At 41.0% G+C, this 20,376-nt stretch overlaps 1 protein-coding gene across 2 annotated transcripts in view; it reads left to right on the plus strand.

Annotated features, from left to right (window-relative positions):
- Window positions 1-4,905, plus strand: part of SINHCAF (SIN3-HDAC complex associated factor) — a 33,392-nt gene extending 28,487 nt beyond the window's left edge. For both annotated transcript variants that reach the window (XM_026695099.2, XM_087968522.1), the window contains exon 6: window positions 1,778-4,905. In XM_026695099.2, coding sequence (XP_026550884.1) covers window positions 1,778-1,940 — 163 coding nt within the window. In that variant the 3' untranslated portion in view covers window positions 1,941-4,905. The remainder of the gene's footprint in view (window positions 1-1,777) is intronic.
- Window positions 4,906-20,376: the final 15,471 nt, after the last annotated feature.

A 20,376-nucleotide genomic window follows, 5' to 3' on the forward strand; every position in this document is an offset into this window, starting at 1 on the left:
TAAACCTTGAAGCTCTGTGTGGACTTTGTACGCCGGTTTGGGTTTTTACAGTTAATTTGGCACTTTGATTGTTGGCAGCAATTCAAAGGAGATAAAGGTGGATGCTTATTTCAAGAGACTGTTTGGGGCTCATTACAGGCTGGGAATGAACAGAATTCCCAGCATTGAAATAAAAAGAGTTGTTTGGACTAAGCATGTAATTAATTATGGTCTCAGGAAGCCTTGGTCAGAACAACAATGTGCTCGTCTTAATCCCTTGGAGTACCTTCCATCTATAAGACCAAAATTTGGTTTCCCACCAAGAAGACACAAAAAATGTAGCATAGGCCTAAAGAAGCTTGGCACAGTTCTAAAACAAAGACAAAATTGTACTTAATTCCACCAAACCTTGAGGGATGGAGAGTAATGGCAGTGCACTTCATGGCTGAATTTAAGTAGTGCTTTTAGATCAGGAGAAGAAGGCCCGCAGAGTAATCATTTTACTGTAAGTTAAGAGTAGTTGCCTTTGATTAAAAAAAAAACACACACACATCGTCACACTGATACAGCCTTTTGTTTCATTTGGAGTGCTATAAACACGTAGGATCTCTAAATAGAATGTTTTATACTTACCTAATTATGACTTTGAGCAGGAAAACAGCATGGTGTGATGATTAAGTTGGTGGCCTGGGAGGACGGTTCTAGTGTGTACTTATCGGGGGAACCAGCTGGGTGACCTTGGGGTCTTCTAAAGCTTTAATGAGACTCAGGCTTTGTGAGAAGCTGGCTAATAAACAGTGCTTGTTTTGATACAGCATGCAGGCACCATTGTTGTATGTATCATTATTTATTTTCATTTTGCATTGATGCTTTTAACCATGTTTGTTACCCAGAGTTTGATTTTGCTGATTGCCATGTGAACACAAATAAACAAGCACACAAGTAAACCACGTTGATGGATGTACTGTCAGAACTAGGCAATTGTAGTGAAAAAACACGCATGTCCAGCAACTTTGCAGGAAAAACGCTCAGGGGAAAAACAGCCGTTTATGAATGGAACAACTTTTAATGAATTTTGCTATAAGTCTGTATAAGTCATCCCCTCTTAATAAGCACAATTGGGACCCACAACTCCACCACTAACCAACAGGTTGATCTCACATGACCGCAACTTGTGTTTCTACTGCTAGCTTCTCCCTGGACTCTGCATGTGCATAGGCGCCCAATTGGTAATCGTGGCCATGCGATGCTGCAATGGTTGAAACAGTCATCAGTTGCAGTGCACCCAAATCTTCATTGCATGGCCATGGGGACCCTTTGATGGTTGTGCAAGTGCAAAACGGGCCATAAAATTACTTTTAGAGCACCACTGTAATTTCAAAAGCTGCTAAACAGGGCAATTGTTAAGAGAACCACCTATTAGTCCAATAGTTATCCATCTTTCCCTGAAAATAAGAACAGGTCTTATATTAAGTTTTGCTCCAAAAGACGCATTAGGGCTTATTTTCCAGTTGGGTCTTATTTTCGGGAAAGTACTGTGCACATAAATTATTTTAAAATTATCTTTAAAATATGGGCCTTACTGTGCTGTTGTTTAGAATAATCCTAAAGATCTGGTTCTTTGAGAGTGTTTATTGTGCTTGCCATTTTTTTTTTTATCTTTACCTTTTATGCCTTATTTTATTGCAATTTCTTTTTTGGATTGTTGTAATCCATTCAGAGGCAGCGAAAATCTGGCGAGATGCAAGTTTAATAAATTATACAAGTAGTAACAGTTTGATTTGTTTTCCCCCTGAAGGCAAAAGGTTTGCTGTGGAATTATTTACAAAGGCCGCTTTGGAGAAGTCCTTATAGACACCCATCTCTTCAAGCCCTGCTGTCGTAATAAGCAGCCTGCCGCCGAGAAGTCTCCACCGCCGGTTCCTCCATCCTCCACCATCCCCAATCAAGAAGAGTGGTGACTTCCTTAAAGAGAGATGCAGAGGGAGACAGATGCGACCTCTTCTTCCATCTGTTGAAGTGGCCTTCCTTTTACTTTGGAGACCAAAAGACTTTTATTTTTATTTTCCTTCGAACTGTCTGAAGATTTTTTTTTAACTGCATCAATTCTACTAATTCAGAGTCCCTTGATATCTTTTCAGAAAAAAAAAAGACTAAGAAATATTGGCCACATGGTGAAGCTGAACGCTGCTGTGTGTCATCTTTGTTTAGCCTCGTTCCCACCCTAATGACTGGAAGGCTGGTGACCATGTGGAGCAGGGGTGATTGCAGCGTATGGTTAAAAAGAAAAAGGATGGAGGCTGAAGTAGTGCAATCAAAGCTCTGCCTCTTTTTATGTGTAACATTGATTTAAAAAAGGAGAAGTTTTCAATTGCATTATTAGGGTTGCCATTTTGACTTTTCTAATCATACTCTGCACACATCCCTGATACGGAGTATATATACATTTGTCATCAGCAGTTTTCCTGCTTGGCATAATAAATTTTAGGTAGCCATTTTTTTCTGTCTCTATGAGGAGAGGAATGATTTACTCTAAGGTAGTCTTCCCCAGTGTAGTGCCCTTCAACTATTCTGCTCTTCCAATTCTTCGTATTTGGAGCCTTTCTATAGCTGGGAATTCTGCTGGAGTTGAAAGGCTTGTGTTTCCAGAGGATGATGCCATGTTAATAAAGCAGAGCCATGGCATGAATTTGGAAGCTTGTATAAGACTTCTCTACCATGCATATGATGTAAAGTTTGTGGAGTTCTATGAAAGATGTTTCATTCGAGTTAGTATTTCTGGATAGGAAGAATGTATGTGTGAACTGACAGTGGATGCATTTGACAGGCAAAACTGGTACGTGTGAAGGTTGATCAGACCAAGGGGTGGTACCACTATCTTAAATCATAATTTTCCCCACAAACAATATTGCAGGTAATTTATACAGAGAAACAATTTTTTCATAATATTTTAGGATAGGGACAGGCAACATGTGGTCCTTTAGCTGTTGGATTGCAGGTCCCACCATCTTTAACTGTTGAGCAGATTGGATGCATTTGACTGCAATAGTTCAACAACACCTGGAGATCCATATATTGTTTATCAAATAGAAAAGTCAGTAGAAATGTTCTCCATTTGCATACGGATTGCACAGCAATATGATGTAAACACAGTGATGTGATGACAAAACCTTTAATTACCAAATAGGTTTCTCTTGGTATGATGCTACAGTACCTTACAGGTATAAAACTATGCCCACTTTTTCAGAGTGGGAACAGTTGTCTATTATCCATTTGTAATACTAATTCTTAAAATGGCCTGTAGGCTTAGAACCATACCACATATGTTAGTAAGTTCTTCCTTTTGTTTGAAAACTTCAAAAGAAAGCCATGTTGACCAAAATTCAGGTTTAGCCCTTGTCACTCCCTCCTCTCTCCATATTGTTGACTTATTTCTTATCCAAGTCAGGAACATTCCAATACTAATGTTTCCCACCACTCTCCTTGAAGATGCTTTCTATGCCATTTGAAAAAGCAAAAATTAATATTTTGAATTATATCCTCCGTAAATATGTGTATAGCAACTCATGGCATTCTTCTTACTTCCACACCGTAGTTCAGCCTGACTATTGGGTGGAATCAATTATTGAGCAGGTTTGCCAGATACGACAGGAGCCCATGCACCAGCCTTGGAGAGGTTGAATTATGTAATATATTCTCTTAAAATATTTCACAGATTGACTGAATGCCTGCAGAGACCCACTTGTACGTTCATGCCACCTGGACATAGTAAATGTTATTCATTATTCTTGAAACTTTGTCCCAGCTGCTACCCTCCTGGAATTCTCATTTGCCCCTCCTTATCCAGAAGTGCCTCCAACTGTTGTAGCTCCTCCTTTGCCCAGACTCCCAATACAGAGCTACTTAGTTAACATCCCTAATGATTACCCCTAATTTGATAATAATATCTCATGTCTCAAAAACTTGAAAAACAAGTTATCTGGTTTCCCTCCAACATTCCCATGCGATTCCCTTTGGTGACTCCCAAGTTCCTAAACATCCCACCATTGTTTTCAGGCAATATTACTGTAATTAATTATTGTACAGTTCAGTAAGGCTCTTATGTCAAACTTGCTTCAGAAATAGGGTAAACTGAAGCATTATGATTCCTGGTTTTTTAATTGACATTCTGATTACCCAGGAATAGCTTTCTGTTAAAATGTGGCTGCTTTTTGGGATCAAAATAATGGCTTCCCGGCAAGAGTTCTGCTGCTTTTGATTTTTGTTTTACTTCATTTGAATAGTGTGAGAATTTTGATTTGATTCTGCAGTGCACTGTTATAAATGTGCCTGGGTTTTTTTTTTTTTTAACTGAACAATGAAATTTTAGTTGCGCTATGTCAGACAAATATGAATATTAAATAATGTCTTCCTATTTTTATAGGGTGTCCTTAATTGCCTTTCTTCTATCCCTATCCCCTGTTGTAAATAGGAGACTTATTCTAAAGGGAGGATAAAATAGTTTTTTTCCCCAGACTGACCTAATGCCTTGGCAGTTTTGCTGGCTTGGTAAACTCTGAAGGATGCGTGTAGGCGTCTTGGTTATCTTCTTCCTGTTGGTTTCTTGGTTGATGCTTACACTAGTCAATATTGGTCAACAGTTCTGTGCATTTTCAATTACAGTATGAATTATGTGTAACTATAATATGGATCATCTCTTCTTCTGTATTTATTTATTTATTACTACTACAGCAGACTGTTCCTCCCTTTCCCTCTTCCTCGAGTAGTAATGCAAGATGAATTGTATGTAGTTATGCACTTTGTATCAATGTAGTAGAAATCTATGGAATCTGTTTTTATACTTTTTATATTGTTCATACACTTGTAATCCAAGCTTTTTTTTTTTAAAACTAGGGCAACAAGCAAATAAATAAATGAATAAATAGATTTATCTAGGGGGGCAAGAAAGTGTACTCTTTCCAGTTGTTGACTTTAGTGATCTCATGGGTGTCAGCTATTTTGAAAAGTGAATAGAAGGCACAAGAAAGTTACTATGAAGCTTGCTCAATTTAATACTCAATACAGGTAGTCCTTGACTTACAACAGTTCATTTGGTGACTGTTCAGAATTACAACAGCACTGAAAAAAGTGTCTTATGACCATTTTTTCCACACTTATGACCATTGCAGCATTCCCATGATCATGTGATCAAAATTTAGATGCTTGGTAACTGACTCATATTTATGATGGTTTCAGTGTCATGTGATAACCTTTCGTGAACTTCTGACCAGCAAAGTCAATGGGGAAGCCAGATTCACTTAACCATGTCTTTAACAACTGCAGTGATTCATTTAACTGTGGCAAAAAAAGTCATAAAATGGGTGAAAATTCACTTAATTGTTTGCTTAGCTTTAGTCTTGCTTAGCTTTGAGCTCAATTGTCATATGTCGAGGACTACCTGTATTCTATATATTGATTCATAAAGTGGAGATTTGAATATTTGTGGTACAAAAAAGGGGAAGTTGTGTGTGGAGGGGGGGTTTCAATATTTTCCAAGAGATGATCAAGAAATGGCAGGCATGTCATTAACAATCTTGATGGCTATTTGCAGTGCTATATTCAGAATTGTAGGCTGCATGTGTTAAACAAGGTTAGGGTAAACAGTAGAAGAGAGTTTCTGCATGCACCTGGCCCCTGGAACTCTTAATGTTGGAACAGACAATCTTATTGACCAAATAAAAAGCCAAAGGAGTTACCACGATCTCTCAAAATGTGCTTTTTTCAAGAGGCAACTGGACTTTCTGGTTTTTCTTATGTTTTGCTCATAGCTGAAGAAGCTTCTTGGATGAGAAGTGAAATGTCTTCAAGGAAAAACAAAGAAAGTCCAATTGCCTCTTGAAAAAAGCACCTTTGGGGCAACCATGACCTGGATGACTGAGAATCTCCATAGGCATTCTTACGATCTCATTTGCCTTTATAATGTTTCGTGGAGAATCCTGTTCACTGAAGTCGTTGGCAACTACTCTGCATAATATAAAGAACTGCTATTTAGGAGTAGTATCAATCAACTACTCGGAGATCTTATAATCTGTGTTTATATGCTATATAATATCGGTGACGAATCTCAGGAATGGAAGGAACATTTCGACCTTGCTCAGTACAGGAATTGAAATTAAAACATCTTTTCATTATCTATGCAACTTCCGTATGAATAAATCTAATACAGATGGGGGAACCAATTTTTGGTATTCAAATTGCTATTATTAGAACATTTTTTATCAAAGATGGTCGTGGGCAGCATTTTTGCTCTGATTCTGAAATAAAGCTAGGTTTACAGTGGCAAAAATTGGGGAGGAGTTTTCCCTGAGCAAAGTTCTTGTTAAATGTTCCTGTTCCCAGTTTTCCATTTTCATTAGTAGAAATTGAACCCATTTATTAGTACACATTTTGACTCAGTAGGAATGTCTATGGCATATAAGGATCAAACTTCTGCCTTCCTTATTTGGTGAATTGCCAGTGCTAAACATTGACTCAGAACTTGAATTGTTTGCTTCCTTGGATGTTAAAGAAGAAAACAGTAAAGGATGCTGTTTCTACTGAATACAATGATTTGCAAGCAATCTGTGCCAACAATTTTATGTATTTGTGTGATATATGTATCACACAAATTCCTCAATCCTGAATTTGTTCCCTCAAGAAATGCTGAAATTACAAAAAAAAAAAACAACAACAACCCAAACCAGTGCCTTGAAAAATGGTTGTAAGTTGCAATGGAAGAACTATCAACACTATGAGTACTCTTGTCTAGAGATGTCCTTCTTTTTAAAAAACTGGAATAGTTCTGATCTGGCAGCTAAGCTTTATTGCTTTATTTCACTTTCTATTCATGCCCTTGTTTTTCCTATGAAGTTTCATAAGAAGAGACAAGAAATAATAAGGGCTATCAATGCACATGCTGCATTTTCAAAACAGGTGCCATGGTTCTCTTAAGTACACACTCTGTTGCCTGTATAGCTAGCAAGATCTGCCAAACAAAATGGCTCACAGAACAAGCAGAATGAAAAAAAAAAGTCCTGTTTTATATGGCTGCTGTTGTTTCCTAAAATTACCTATTCACAATTATTTCAATTCAGAGCTTAATCTTCAGTATCAGTTAATTTATCTGTCTGTGTTTTTCAGATGTAGAGAAATATGAACTGGTAAATTCTGGAATTCTGGGTTGAATTGAAGTCCATCCATCTTAAAATTGCCAAGGTTGAGAAACACTGCTGTACTTCATCAGGGTCACTGCCAGAAGATTATACGAATATGCTCTAATTCAGCCCTAATTGGGAGACCATTTCAGCTAGACAGAGGAGCTGAGGCGCACTGTTTTTAATATGATTTGGAACCAGATGGTTTCCAAGAACCACCAGATGGAGCAGTTTGCATAAGAAATTCCCACTGTCTCCATATTGTTATAAGGAGAAAACATATGGGAAATAATGTTCAATGTACCAGTAAAGGAGAATTATTTGTAGCTTAGGGTTGAAATGAGAGGTCCTTGGTGCTCTCTCAGCTCGATTGTTTTCTTGCAGGCATTTCATTACCCAAACTGGGTAATAAATATTACATTTATTTTTAATTATGTAATTAAATAACTGGCATGATGGCTCAGCGTTTACTATCTTTCTTCACACATTTGTTAAGTGAATCACTGCAGTTAATAACATGGTTGTAAAGTGAATCTGGCTTTCCCATTGACTTTGCTTCTAAGAAAGTTGCAAAAGATGACACCGCCATAAATAAGAATCAGTTGCCAAGCTTCTGAATTTTGATCACATGACCAATGGGTGGCTGCAACAGTCGTGTGAAAAATGGTCATAAGCAGAGGTGGTATTCAGTCAGTTCGGACCGGTTCTGGCATATCAGTAGCAGAATTGCCCCCGCCATTTCCTGTCCTATATCCCTTTTTTTTAAAGCTCAGCTGATTCGCGCAAAGCGCGCACTAAGAACCAATAACGCACGATTTGGAATCCCACCACTGATCATAGGTCACTTTTTTCAGTGTTGTAACTTCAAATGGTCACTAAATGTAAGTGAAGAGCTACCTGTCGTTCCGTTGTACCATGGACAATGCTATCAAAAGCTGCCAAAAAGTTAAAAAAAATAATAACGGAGCTCCTCCCACGAGATAACAAGCAATTCTTTTTCTCCTGCTGATAAACAACTGATTTTGCCACCAAAGCTGGTTATTTGGGGTGTCTGCTCTCCGTTTTTTTAAAGGGGAGACTAGGTGGGACCCAAGGTGATCTTCAAATGATCCTACCCTCTGGAGAAGATCATGGCCCCTGGAGAAGAGTTGTGGGTCTTGATGGCTGCAAATCTCGGTAAGTAAGGAGCTCAAATCAGGTCTGGTCTCTTGCTGTCTTTTCCCTTCAGGTGTTCGATTTTTTTAAAAAATGTGCCTGGGTTTTAATTGCATCTTTGGAAGCTACTATCTCTTGATTCATGACTTCTGACCTATTTTATAACTCCTTGCTGGACTTTTACAACTTTTTTTGTGTTCTTTTACTGTTCTCCGTGGAGCTGCTGTGAGCATCCAGATAGTGGGAGGTGCTCTAGTCTTCACTCTAACAGGCTGAGCTATAATTGAGGAACGCTCCTCCTCCACGTGACTCCTCCATGCGTTCCCCCAGTTTTAGCTCAGCCTCGCTAAGTCAGGCAGCTGGATTTCTTGCTCCTTGGCCGATTCAGGTTCTTAGCTATTTCTAAATCAGGTTTGATCTCTCCTTCCTTGTCCTTTGCGCTGGTAGTTTGTTTGTCTTAAATTTTACTGGAGGAACGCTTTGTTTTCGTCCCTCAAGGGGGAGATAGGGGATTTGGAGCCCTTGCCCCCCCCACCCCTCCTCTGTTTTTTCCTTCTGCCGTTTTCAAGCCGCACTGCAGCTGAGTAGTGGCTTGAGATCGCGCTTCAGATAGCGCGGTTGCGCCTTCCCCACGAACGCCTAGAAGCAAAAGCTTCTTATTTTAGCCCTCGTTCATTTTCCAGCCGTTTTTTGGTGTGCTAGAGGGTTGTGCGTCTCTGAGGTTATAGCGCCAGAATCGGTGGCCATTTTGGGCGCGCCTCGTGGCCGGCCGCCATTTTGGAATTTCTCTTGCTATCTCTCCGATTGGGCTGCGAGGGTTTTAAAGGCCCATAGCGGGACCGGCAGGCCGAGTGGTGCCTAATTGTTAAGGGTAGTGTGGGTTCAGTGCCACGCTGCCCTTCTCAAATTATTTCTAGTTGGCTTTCTTCTCCGCAGCTCGCCCAGAGACGTAGGCACTTACTTCCCATTTTTGGTGGGAGGCTGCCTCTGGAGGCCCCATCCTTTTTTTCCATTGTTGATTATTCCTTTCTGGCCTCTGCGTTCATTTGGTGTATTGGATGGTTAGGATTTAATTTTTTTAAAAAAAATTGTTCCTTTATCCTTGGCAAGTAATATTTTGAAAGCAGCTTATTATTAAGCCCTCCTTTTGTTTGGAATTGATTGATATTTTTGGGCCCGCCCTATATAAAAATAAAAATAAATAAATAAATAATAATAATAAAAATTAAAAATAATACAATATATTATAATAAAAAAATTTTTATCCAAAAGGGGGACGCGCCCAACTATAGGAAAGCCGGCCTGCGTTGTAGGTCGAACTCCCAGGCGTGCCAACTGCCCTTTTTTTTCTGATTTGATATCTTTTTGTGTCATGGCAGAAGGCAATCCCAGTGGCCCTTCTTTGAAGGCAAAGTCAAAAATGCACTATCTGCGCAAAAGGGACAAGGACTCTTCCAAGGCCTCTCAAATGGATGCCTTAAGGCGTCATAAGGCCTTGGAGAAGGAGTTTGACAAACGATCTAAAGACTCGCATTCTGTAAATCCTGCCCTGCCCTCCTTGTCAGGTCATCCTCTCCTTCCGGTGTTCACCCACACATAGTCACCAGGCTTCTCGCACGCCTGAGGCCACTTTCACACCAACTGCAGTGGGACTACGCCCAGAAAACCCGTCCTCATCCATTATTCCGGACAGCATTATAGAGTGGATGCAGCTGGCTATCAAACAAGAAATAGCAGAGGGCGTGCAACAGTTGTCCAGAACAGGATCCCAAACGATGGCACCCGAGGTCGAGTCGATGTCCGGAAGATCTCTCTCCAGACCGCCATCACATCACGGTCAGGTACCTTCCGGAAGGGGAGCCCCTTCCCGGAAGGGGAAGCCCCTTCCCGGAAGGGGAGGTGAGCCAGGAAGAGGAAGAAATGGGGTTTGAACCCTTCAGGGAAGAGGAAGGTTCAGACGGGTCGATCCAGTATTCAGAACCATTCTTCGAGGTAGACCTCATGGAAGGGGAGATGTCCGAGGACGAGGGCATTTCCCCTGACCAGCCAGTATTCGTGGGCTTGTTTAAGTCCTTGTTATTCAAGGCAAAGAATGTCTCGGGCCTGACTTCCCAGGCTCCTTCTGAACCATCACCGCGATCTCAGGGGGACCAGAAGACTCAGTTTTCAGACAGCCGGTCATCGAAACCGAGGTCGCTCCAACTCCCCCATTTTTTCCGATTTGGTCGCTAGACAATGGGCCTCTCGGGGCCCTCCCACTCCCTCCAGTCAAGACAAGAGGTTGTTCAATCTCGACTCGGAGTTTTCTAACATGCTAAACACTCCGGAGGTAGATGATCCAATAGTGAGGCTAGCATCCTCATCCAACCCCACCGACGCTTTAGAAGCGCTGAAGCCGGAGGATAAGCGAGCTGAGATGGCTTTACGGCGAGCGCACCAGTCGGATGCTTGGGCCATCCGGTCGGCCACAGCCGCATCATTCTTCACCCGAGCTTCTATCAGGTGGCTCAGGCAGTTAAGACAGCATGTCCCCCTTCAAACACTAGGGCACATCAGAACATTGCAAAACTAACGGCCGCAGCAGAGTTCGCGTCGATGCCACTTTTCATTCCATAAAATTTTCCGCTAGGGCCATCTCCTCGCACGTCTCTGCACGTAGGTTACTATGGCTTCGGAACTGGCAGGCCGATGTCAAGAACAAAGCCAAATTAGCCTCAGCTCCTTTGTCAGGGGAAAATTGTTTGGCCCAGCACTTGAGCCGTTGCTGATGGAGAGCCGGAATAAGAAGTTCCTTCCATCTCTTTTTCGAAGGCAAGAGTCTAGAGGGTCTCAGTCCTTTCGGAGGGGCTCCTTTCGATCTTCCTTTCCACCGGCCTTCACCCCCAGGTATCAGAGCTCCCCGATGTTCCAGTCGACCTATCAGGACCGGAACGACTCGGGGATAGAAATAGAAGGGGAGGCTCCTACAGGAGACCCTTCTGGGGCACTGGGAATAAAGCTCCCGCCGTCCCAGGTAGCCCTTCAACTTCCTATCCCATTGGCGGTCGCCTTAAGTACTTTGCCGACCAGTGGGACTTATCAACGCCTGATTCCTGGGTTAGGGATACTGTAAGGTTTGGTCTCCCTCTTCAGTTTCAGTCGCCTCCTCCGGAGCACTTTATGGTTTCTCCTTTCCAGGGACCCGACTAAGCGGGCTCTCATGGCGGCCGCTATCACTCATCTTTCCGATATCAAGGCCATCCAGCCTGTACCATTGTCACAGCGGGAAGGGGTTTTTATTCCCTCCTCTTTCTGGTCCCGAAGCATTCCGGGGTTGGAGACCCATTTTAGATCTAAAGAGGCTCAATCGCTATGTTGTTCATCACAAATTCAAAATGCACACACTTCAGTCTATTTTACAGGGTACTAGGAAGGAGACTGGCTCACTTCCATCGATCTTTCTGAGGCTTATCTCCATGTACCCATTCATCCCTCGTATTCCAAGTATCTGAGATTTTGCTATAACAATCAACATTTCCAGCACGTAGCCCTTCCTTTCGGTCTTGTCTCAGCCCCGAGGACCTTTACCAAGGTGTTGGCGGCCCTGGCGGCGCACCTTAGACACTTCCCTATTCGCATTCACTGCTACCTTGACGATATCCTTATTCTGTCTCCTACCCGACATCAGGCTGAGAGTGACACTAAGACTACCCTCTCAGTGCTTCAGGCTCACGGATTCCTCGTTAACTGGGAAAAGAGCCAGCTTAATCCTTCCACCCGTATAGCGCATCTAGGAGCTGTAATTGATTCGGTTCAAGGGAGGGTATTCCTCTCCCAAGAGAGATTCACCAGTATACAAAAAGCTATCAAGACAATCAGGCAAAATAAAAAGCGGCGTTACTAAACCTATCCAAGCTGCTTGGAAAGTTGGTCTCCTGTATATCAATTATTCCCTGGGCACGTTTACATGCCAGATCCCTGCAGTGGTTCCTCCTGCCTTACCAACGCCCGGAAGGAGCAACTCAGGTCTCGTGGTGAAGGTCCCCCAAGGGTTCTCGCCGCTTCTCTGGTGGACAAGACTGTCTACCAAACGAGGTCATCTCTTCAAGGAGCCCCAGAGGGTCACTCTCACAACAGATGCCAGCCTTTACGGATGGGGAGCTCACATACAGTCGTTTTCAGCCCAGGGAACTTGGTCAGCAACCGAGCGACGCTGCAGCATCAACTGGCTGGAGCTGCATGCAGTATATCTGGCTCTACGTGCCTTCCTCCCTCAGGTACGAGGCCGTCACATTCTGGTTTTAACAGACAACACTACCACCAAGGCCCACATCAACCGTCAAGGGGGCACTCATTCTATTCGTCTCATGAGAGAGGCCGAGCGCATCTGTCGATGGGCAGAAAGACATCTCTTATCCATCAGGGCGGAGCACATCTTGGGGGTCTCGAACGCCCAAGCAGACCGCTAAGCAGGGCCAAGCTGGACCAATCGGAATGGCGCCTGCACCCCTCCTTGTTCAGGAGGCAGCAGCGAGATTCGGTCAGCCCGTGGTGGACCTGTTCGCATCTCCTCTCAACGCCCAGACACCGAGGTTCTTCTCTCGTTATCCTGCCGACAGCGCAGAGAACCACGATGCCCTGCGTTGCCCCTGGCCCACCGGGCTTCTATACGCCTTCCCACCCCTCCCGCTAATACCCAGGGTGATTCAGAAATTGATCCTCGAACAGGCGGAGGTCCTCCTGATAGCCCTGTTTTGGCCCAGGAGACCGTGGTTTGCGGATCTTCGCAATCTATCAGTGGCCCCACCGTGGAGGATCCCCTTGACAGGATCTCTCTGTCCCAGGGTCCTCTTCAACATCCAGACCCGCAGTGGCTTCAGCTAGCCGTCTGGAGGTTGAGCGGGAAAAGATTAAAGGATGAGGGCTTGTCGGCCCAGGTCATCAATACCATCTTGGCAGCAAGGCGGCTTTGACTACTCGCATTTATGACGCAACCTGGAATATCTTTTGTCAGTGGTGCCGTAAGTCGTCCGTGGATCCGCTCTCACCTTCAATCGCCCAACTCCTAGCCTTCCTACAGGCCGGGCTAGATAGGGTCCCTCCCCAACACTCTGAGAAGGCAGGTCGCAGCCCTGGCAACGGTGATCTCTAGCAGTTCTGCTGGCTCACTCTCACACACCACCTCGCATAAGGTCCTTTCTTAGAGGGGCTTCCAATCTACGCCCTCCGGTGATTCACAGGTATCCTACCTGGGATCTTAATAAGGTTCTTATGGCATTAACTAAACCTCCTTCGAACCTCTCAGGGAGGCGCCACTTCAGTTCCTCACACTCAAAGTGGTGTTCCTGGTGGCGATAACATCAGCAAGAAGGATATCTGAAATAGCAGCTCTATCCGTGAGAAAGGACATGTGTCTTCCCGCTGATCGGGTGGTCCTGAGACCAGACCCCGCCTTTATGCCTAAAATCAACTCGGCCTTTCACAGATCCCAGGAATTGATCTTACCTAATTTTTGCCCCAAGCCTTCTCGAGAAAGGAAAGGCAGTGGCACACTCTTGATGTGCGAAGGGCTCTCTACCGTACTCAATCAATCAGAAAATCAGAATCCTTATTCCTGTCTTTTCAGCCAAAGACGCTGGGCTGCAAGGTTTCCCCGTCTACTGTTGGCCGCTGGATTAGGGCTACTATATCCAAGGCCTATATGGCACAGGCTCTTCCTGTCCCTAGTGGCATTACCGCTCACTCTACAAGGAGTGCGGCCACCTCGGCTGCCTGGGCTACTCAGGCGTCAATTCAGGACATATGTCGAGCAGCTACCTGGGCGTCTCCATCTCCATTCATACACCACTATAAAATCGATGTTTACGCCTCAGCTGAGGCTTCCTTTGGCAGGCGAGTCCTTCAACAGGTGGCAAAGGATCCAGAGGTGATTCCGGACCAGACGGAGTCCCTCCCGTAGGACAAGCCAGGCTTTGGTATGTCCCACTATCTGGATGCTCGCAGCAGCTCCACGGAGAATGGGCGTTGGTACCTACCTGATACGCCCTCTTGTCGAGCTGCGTGAGAGCATCCAGCCCCACCCTAATTGGTCCGTCTGGGGGAGTCCTGTTTCGCCAATGATGTATATAGTTCAGAGTTGAGTCTTGTCATATAGTTGACATGAGAGGATAGCTGTTGTCTTCTCGTCTTCGTAAAACTGGGGGAACGCATGGAGGAGTCACGTGGAGGAGGAGGAGCGTTCTCTCAATTATAGCTCAGCCTGTTAGAGTGAAGACTAGAGCACCTCCCACTATCTGGATGCTCTACGCAGCTCGACGAGAATGGGCGTATCAGGTAGGTACCAACGCCCATTTACTATTAAATTCCAAATGATTTTCATTTAGCCCTAAGGCTATTTGCGGTGAAAATATATTTTCTTTGGCAGTAAAAAGGTCTTATATTTACACAGGATTATATTCAAATTTTACTCTTTCTAGTTTTTTTTAAAGAGTTTTGATATTTATTTTTTAATTTTGGATGGGAAAATTTCCCTTTCTTTAACCCCAGGTGTGGAGGGAGAAGCCTTTTCCTGGGCTACAACTTATCCGCTTCTCTTCTCCTTGTAGAAAGAACAGTGTGATTCTCAAATGTCTCTAAAAGGAGATAAAATGTTATGGAAAGCATTTGAAAAAAGAAAGCTCTCTAACAGGTTTTATTTGAAAATGTAAACAAAAAAATCAAGGGGATCAATAACAGTTGTGTGAACTCAACATGATGTCCAAACGCAGTCAAGAAGTAGTTAGACTTGGTTTGCAGCTTGATGAATTGGAACCTGATCTTTGCTGTCAGATGTGTAGAAGAAAGTACTTGGTTTGAAAAATATGGATTTGCCAAAATAGATTGAAAGGAATATGAATAAAAGGAATTCTGAGATAATGGAATTGATGAAGGATGGACTGGACTTTCTTCGTAAGAGGAATACTGTGTTATTCAGGAGAAATTTTCAACAATGGATATTACCGAGATTTACAACAAGAGATTTACCAATTTTGGAAATGAGATGCAATTGTTGGGAAAGTTCTCAGTATTTCATCCGCGACAAATCAGAGATAATGATTGGGGTGATTTGTGGTAAATAAGAAACCAGACAGGCTTTCTATGAGTAAGTCACAATAACAAACGGTTAACAGAATGCCTTGAACTTTATCTGTGCTGTTGTTTAACCTTATTAACTACTTTTTCTTTCATATATGTAATATATGACAGGTCAGTTGGGCTGCAAATAAATGCTGCAGCTTATAAATTTTGGACCTGCTTTTTTTTGGGGGGGGGAGCTATTGTTACAATAGATCTGTCAGTGTTCATCTAGGGGTATAATATGTGTTTTTGTCTTTTGTTCTTTTTAATACATATTTTTTAATGTTCTTGTCTATTTTTGTCTTTGTTAAAAATTTCTTTTGTATTTTGTATTTGAATCTTCTGAATAAAACAAAATTAAGAAAAAAATACCAACAAGGTTACACTCTTTCCCACAGCTATTAGGGTGACTAAAACCAATTCCATGCAAAAGCATTTTCATCTAAAAGCTAAGTCAGCAATAAAGTGACAGGCATGTTAGTGCTTAAGAAAGGGTCAAATCCCATTTGATAATTTTCTCAACCTCCCTTATAAGTAATGCCTTGCAGAGACAAAAACATTGGGACAATTTATTTTAGGGCTCTTTGGATTATAACCTATAACTAACTGGATTATAATCCATTGTCTGGATTAGAACACCTGCCTTTCATTTAATTTTCAGAGAAGTAGGAACATATTCATGCCCATTTTGAGAATTCAGACAGGTAACTATCCTGTGAACTCTTGGTTTACCTAAAGACCTTAAAGAGCAAAGTTTTGGATCCACTGAGTGGACATTTGGCAACCAAAAAAGCTAATGTAACCTCTCCTTAAATATATATACGTACTGAAATTCTGATTACTGTAACCTTTAATTGGGTGAAATGGTGCACCACAGAGCAACATTTTTTGAAACCAAGGTACCTTGAGTGGGCTAATTTACAGAATGGGCTCAAAATCTGGGAAGCAAATTCTGTGGAATTTGGCATATTTTATAAAACAATAAATAACATAAAAATTATAAAACAGTTGATGACAAAATATAAACTGTCATAAAACATTTCCTATGCTGATGTTTCATTGTACTATACAATTCAACACAGGCTATTTTCAAGGCAGATAAATCTCTGGATGGATCCCAAATTTTCCAGTAGAGACAATACATTACAGACTCTGTCATTATGAAGGCATTAAGGAATCTGATAAGGAAATATTTCTGAATCAAATGACCCAATGAGTCCACTAGTAACACTTTAAAAGACATTCAGAAAAAGCAGAAGAGATTATACTGTCATTAAACCCATGAAGCCATTTCAAGGACAAATATTTTATTTGCAGAACATTCTTAGTATTTTCACTAAGTTATTTCTAGGCAATGCTCCAATTAATTTGAAGATTGCAGCAAAAAGCATCTTCTCCTGCTGATAATGAACAGGTATACTGGTATATTCTCCACTCAAAAGATCCTTCTAAATTTAGGTGACATGGAATGAAACATATATTTCCCTTTTTTCTGTCTTGGCTTCTCACACAAGCAAGACAAACTGGCCATTGTATTCACAAGCAAAAAATAAAGAAGAGTCATATATTGAAATGAGACCTTTCTGCTTGTGGGGGGGAGGATCTTTCAAATATAAATACTGGATCAACTAAGTGGTTGCTAGTTATTTACTGTACATTACTTGGACACTGGATTTCAATAAAATTAATCACAGAGATTATGTGATTAGAAAAATGTCACCAGCAATCCTCCCCGCCTTCAGCAAGGTTACTTACTATCCTTTTGGCAAATGTTCTCAAGACAACTCCATCTATTTTTGCAACACATTAAATCCATATTAAAAGATTAAGAAATGTATCCAGTAAAAACTACTAAATAGTAACATGGTAAAAAGATGGCAAGTAAAAAAGAGCAACTAAAAACTATTAAAATCCTAAACCTTAAAACTCTGCCAATAAATGTGTATTTCAACAAAGACTAGAAAAAGCAATGGAAGGGCCAAATTTGTCAACTGGATGTAGTCCAGATAGGTTAGATTTGAGCTGTCATTATTGTCAAGCATAGCAGCAAACAGAATCATGGTAAGAACTGAAATCCAACATGTCCAGAATGTACCATTTTAGGAAAAGATGGGCATGAGTTCCAAAGCTGTAGGGCACCCTATTCTTTGAAATTTATTTTTCTGTGTAGATGTATGAGTTACAAAGGCAGGGATGGGTGGGTGCGAAGAAGAATTTTACACTTCTCTAAGATTAAGAAAAAGTGAGAATAAATATTTGCAAGATGGTTGGAGGAGAGTGAGAAATAAATTATCTTGCACCTACTTAACCTAAAAGAAAGGTGACATAGAAATGTAATTATTTTTTACTCCCCCAAAAGATATTTTTTTTGGATATTAAACATGGCTCCTTTGACTACGGTACATGGAAGAAACCATAATTTCTGAATTTACTTATTGCACTGAGTAGAAGTATGATTTACTTGGTTTTCCTAGAATCAAAGAAGGTAAGGATTGGAAAGGACTTTGGAGAACATCTTGATTAATATACTGCCCAGGCAGGATTTTTCTATTTAATTACTCCTGACACATGGATAGCCAACCATTCTTAAATATGTATAATGAAGGAGTCCTTTGCCTCCTGAGGCAGTCTCTTTCATTACTTTATAGTTAGAAAATTCCTCATAATTTTTTTCCTTCCAGATTTTTTCTGGTTGATTGCTTTCCTCTGAACATGTTATAGTTTGTCCATATCCTACATTCTATACTTCAGTTGATGCAATTGTAGGAGTATATTTCCTTGTTTTGCAAGCTTATATTCAGATACCAGTCAAATTCACTTTTTTTAATTATTTACATTGAAGGATAATGACTAAAAAAAGAAAATTTTTACCGCTAAATAATACTGAGCACATACATAAATGCTATTGGAAAGATCTTTATATTGTTACTTTACAAATTAGGATTAAGCTTTGTAGGGCTAGTTCGAGATGCTGACCCAGAACTGAATGGCAGCTAGAACTTTTGTAACGCAAAGACTGAGAAGATTAACAAAGGGAAACTCACAGTTGTATTTTCTAATTCCTCCTGGAAAAACAATATAATGATGTTCAAGCTGTTCTTTGTACCCCTGACAATGTAGGCCTCTGTCACGCTTGTTCTGAGTAAGTGCTGGACAGTTTTGCAAATGCAGCAGCATTCTCTTTTGGCAGGCCTCCATTATACAGCAAAATAAGAAAATAGCTCCTATAAATGTAAGGCATGCAGAACAACTTTTTTTTACTATTTGACAAAGGTACATCAGACTGATAACTCTGCTGCCTGACAACTCATTGATAAAGCAATACATGCCATTCATTGCTGGATGTCACAGAATAGTTAAAATGGAAAATATAATTCCTTGATCAAACAGATGAACATTAAAAAGTAGTCCTTTTTTAAAAAAGTGGAAATGTGAAGGTTTCATCCTTTAATAAACTATCATGCAAACTTCAGCCAAAACTCTGACTATAATTTGTGAATGCATGGCAGAAACAAAAAGATGATGTGTTTTGGTGTTGGTCTTAAAAATTTAGACTGGCTATGCCTAATTTACCATAGCCTACTCTTTAGAGCTACTGGATGGCAGCTTTCTTACTTCCCACCCAGCATTTGAATACAGAAATTAAAGTTTAATACTTTAAAGTTGAACAGAACATAAATAGATGAACATGTTACAGCAGTAGATACCATTATTTAAATAAAAAAGCAAACTGCTTGCACTTTTTCCTTTTTTGACAATTAGATATGATGGTAAGCTTATCACATTGCTTATTGCATCTTTATGTGGCTAAAACAAGTTTTTAAAGAAAATTTTCTACTTTTGTAAAGTGTTAAATAAAATCTTGTTGCCTATGGTTTGCAATTTCTTTGAAAATAATAAAGAAATTGCAATATTAAGAGGAAAAAAAATTTTTTTTACAGCTCACAAAAGTACAGAATTCTTACTTCACTTCTACATATTCAAATAATTGTGATAATTATGCCAAGGGCAAGGGTTCGAATTGTAATCCCAGTAATAAAAGTGACTATCCATACAGATTAGCAATTTGTAAGCTGTTTAGAAAGATGGTCAACAGACAAATTAGCATAATTTTCTCTATTGTCGGCCTTAAGTTTTGTTACAACTTTATTAATACCTGATGCAGAAAACAATTTTATAATCATTTTAGTTCAATTAATAATTGTATTCAAACTCATAACTCTCTTAACTAAATGGTTGCCTAGTTATAAATATTCACACACAATCTATTCATGCTTACTCAAAAAAAAAACAACAACAACCCAACCACCATGACTGATTTTAACAGAGTTTCATTTTAGGAAGATGGGACACGGTCGCTCAGTGACTAAAACACTGAGCTTGTCGATCAGAAAGGTCGGCAGTTTGGTGGTTCGAATCCCTAGCGCCGCATAAGAGAGTGAACTCCCATTACTTGTCCCAGGCTTCTGCCAACCTAGCAGTTCAAAAGCATGTAAAAATGCAAGTAGAAAAATAGGGACCGCTTTGGTGGGAAGGTAACAGCATTCTGTGTGCCTTTGGCATTTAGTCATGCTGGCCACATGACCACAGAGATGTCTTCGGACAGCGCTGGCTCTTCAGCTTTAAAACAGAGATGAGCCCCCTAGAGTCAGGAACAACTAGCATGTATGTGCAAGGGGAACCTTTACCTTTACTAGTTTCAAGAACCATGATACAGGATTATAGTTTTAGTGTGGTTTTCCCATCAATGTTAAAAATAGTTAACTTATATGATAGCCATACTAAGCTTTTATAATAAAAACTAATTACAGCTTCTAACCAGACATATTTTTAGAAGTAACAAGGGATAATTTTATTAAATGTGAGGGAAATCACAGATGAGGTTTTGGAATGTGATTAAAGACCACAGTCAATTTGCCTCTCCTCCAATCTGGATATTATGAAATATCTAAATTATATGAGAAACACGGTAGAT

The sequence above is a fragment of the Notechis scutatus genome, chromosome 6 (assembly GCF_049901735.1).
Source record: "Notechis scutatus isolate UNSWTSFEM ecotype Mainland chromosome 6, rNotScu1.2, whole genome shotgun sequence".
Classification (NCBI taxonomy): Eukaryota; Metazoa; Chordata; class Lepidosauria; order Squamata; family Elapidae; genus Notechis; species Notechis scutatus.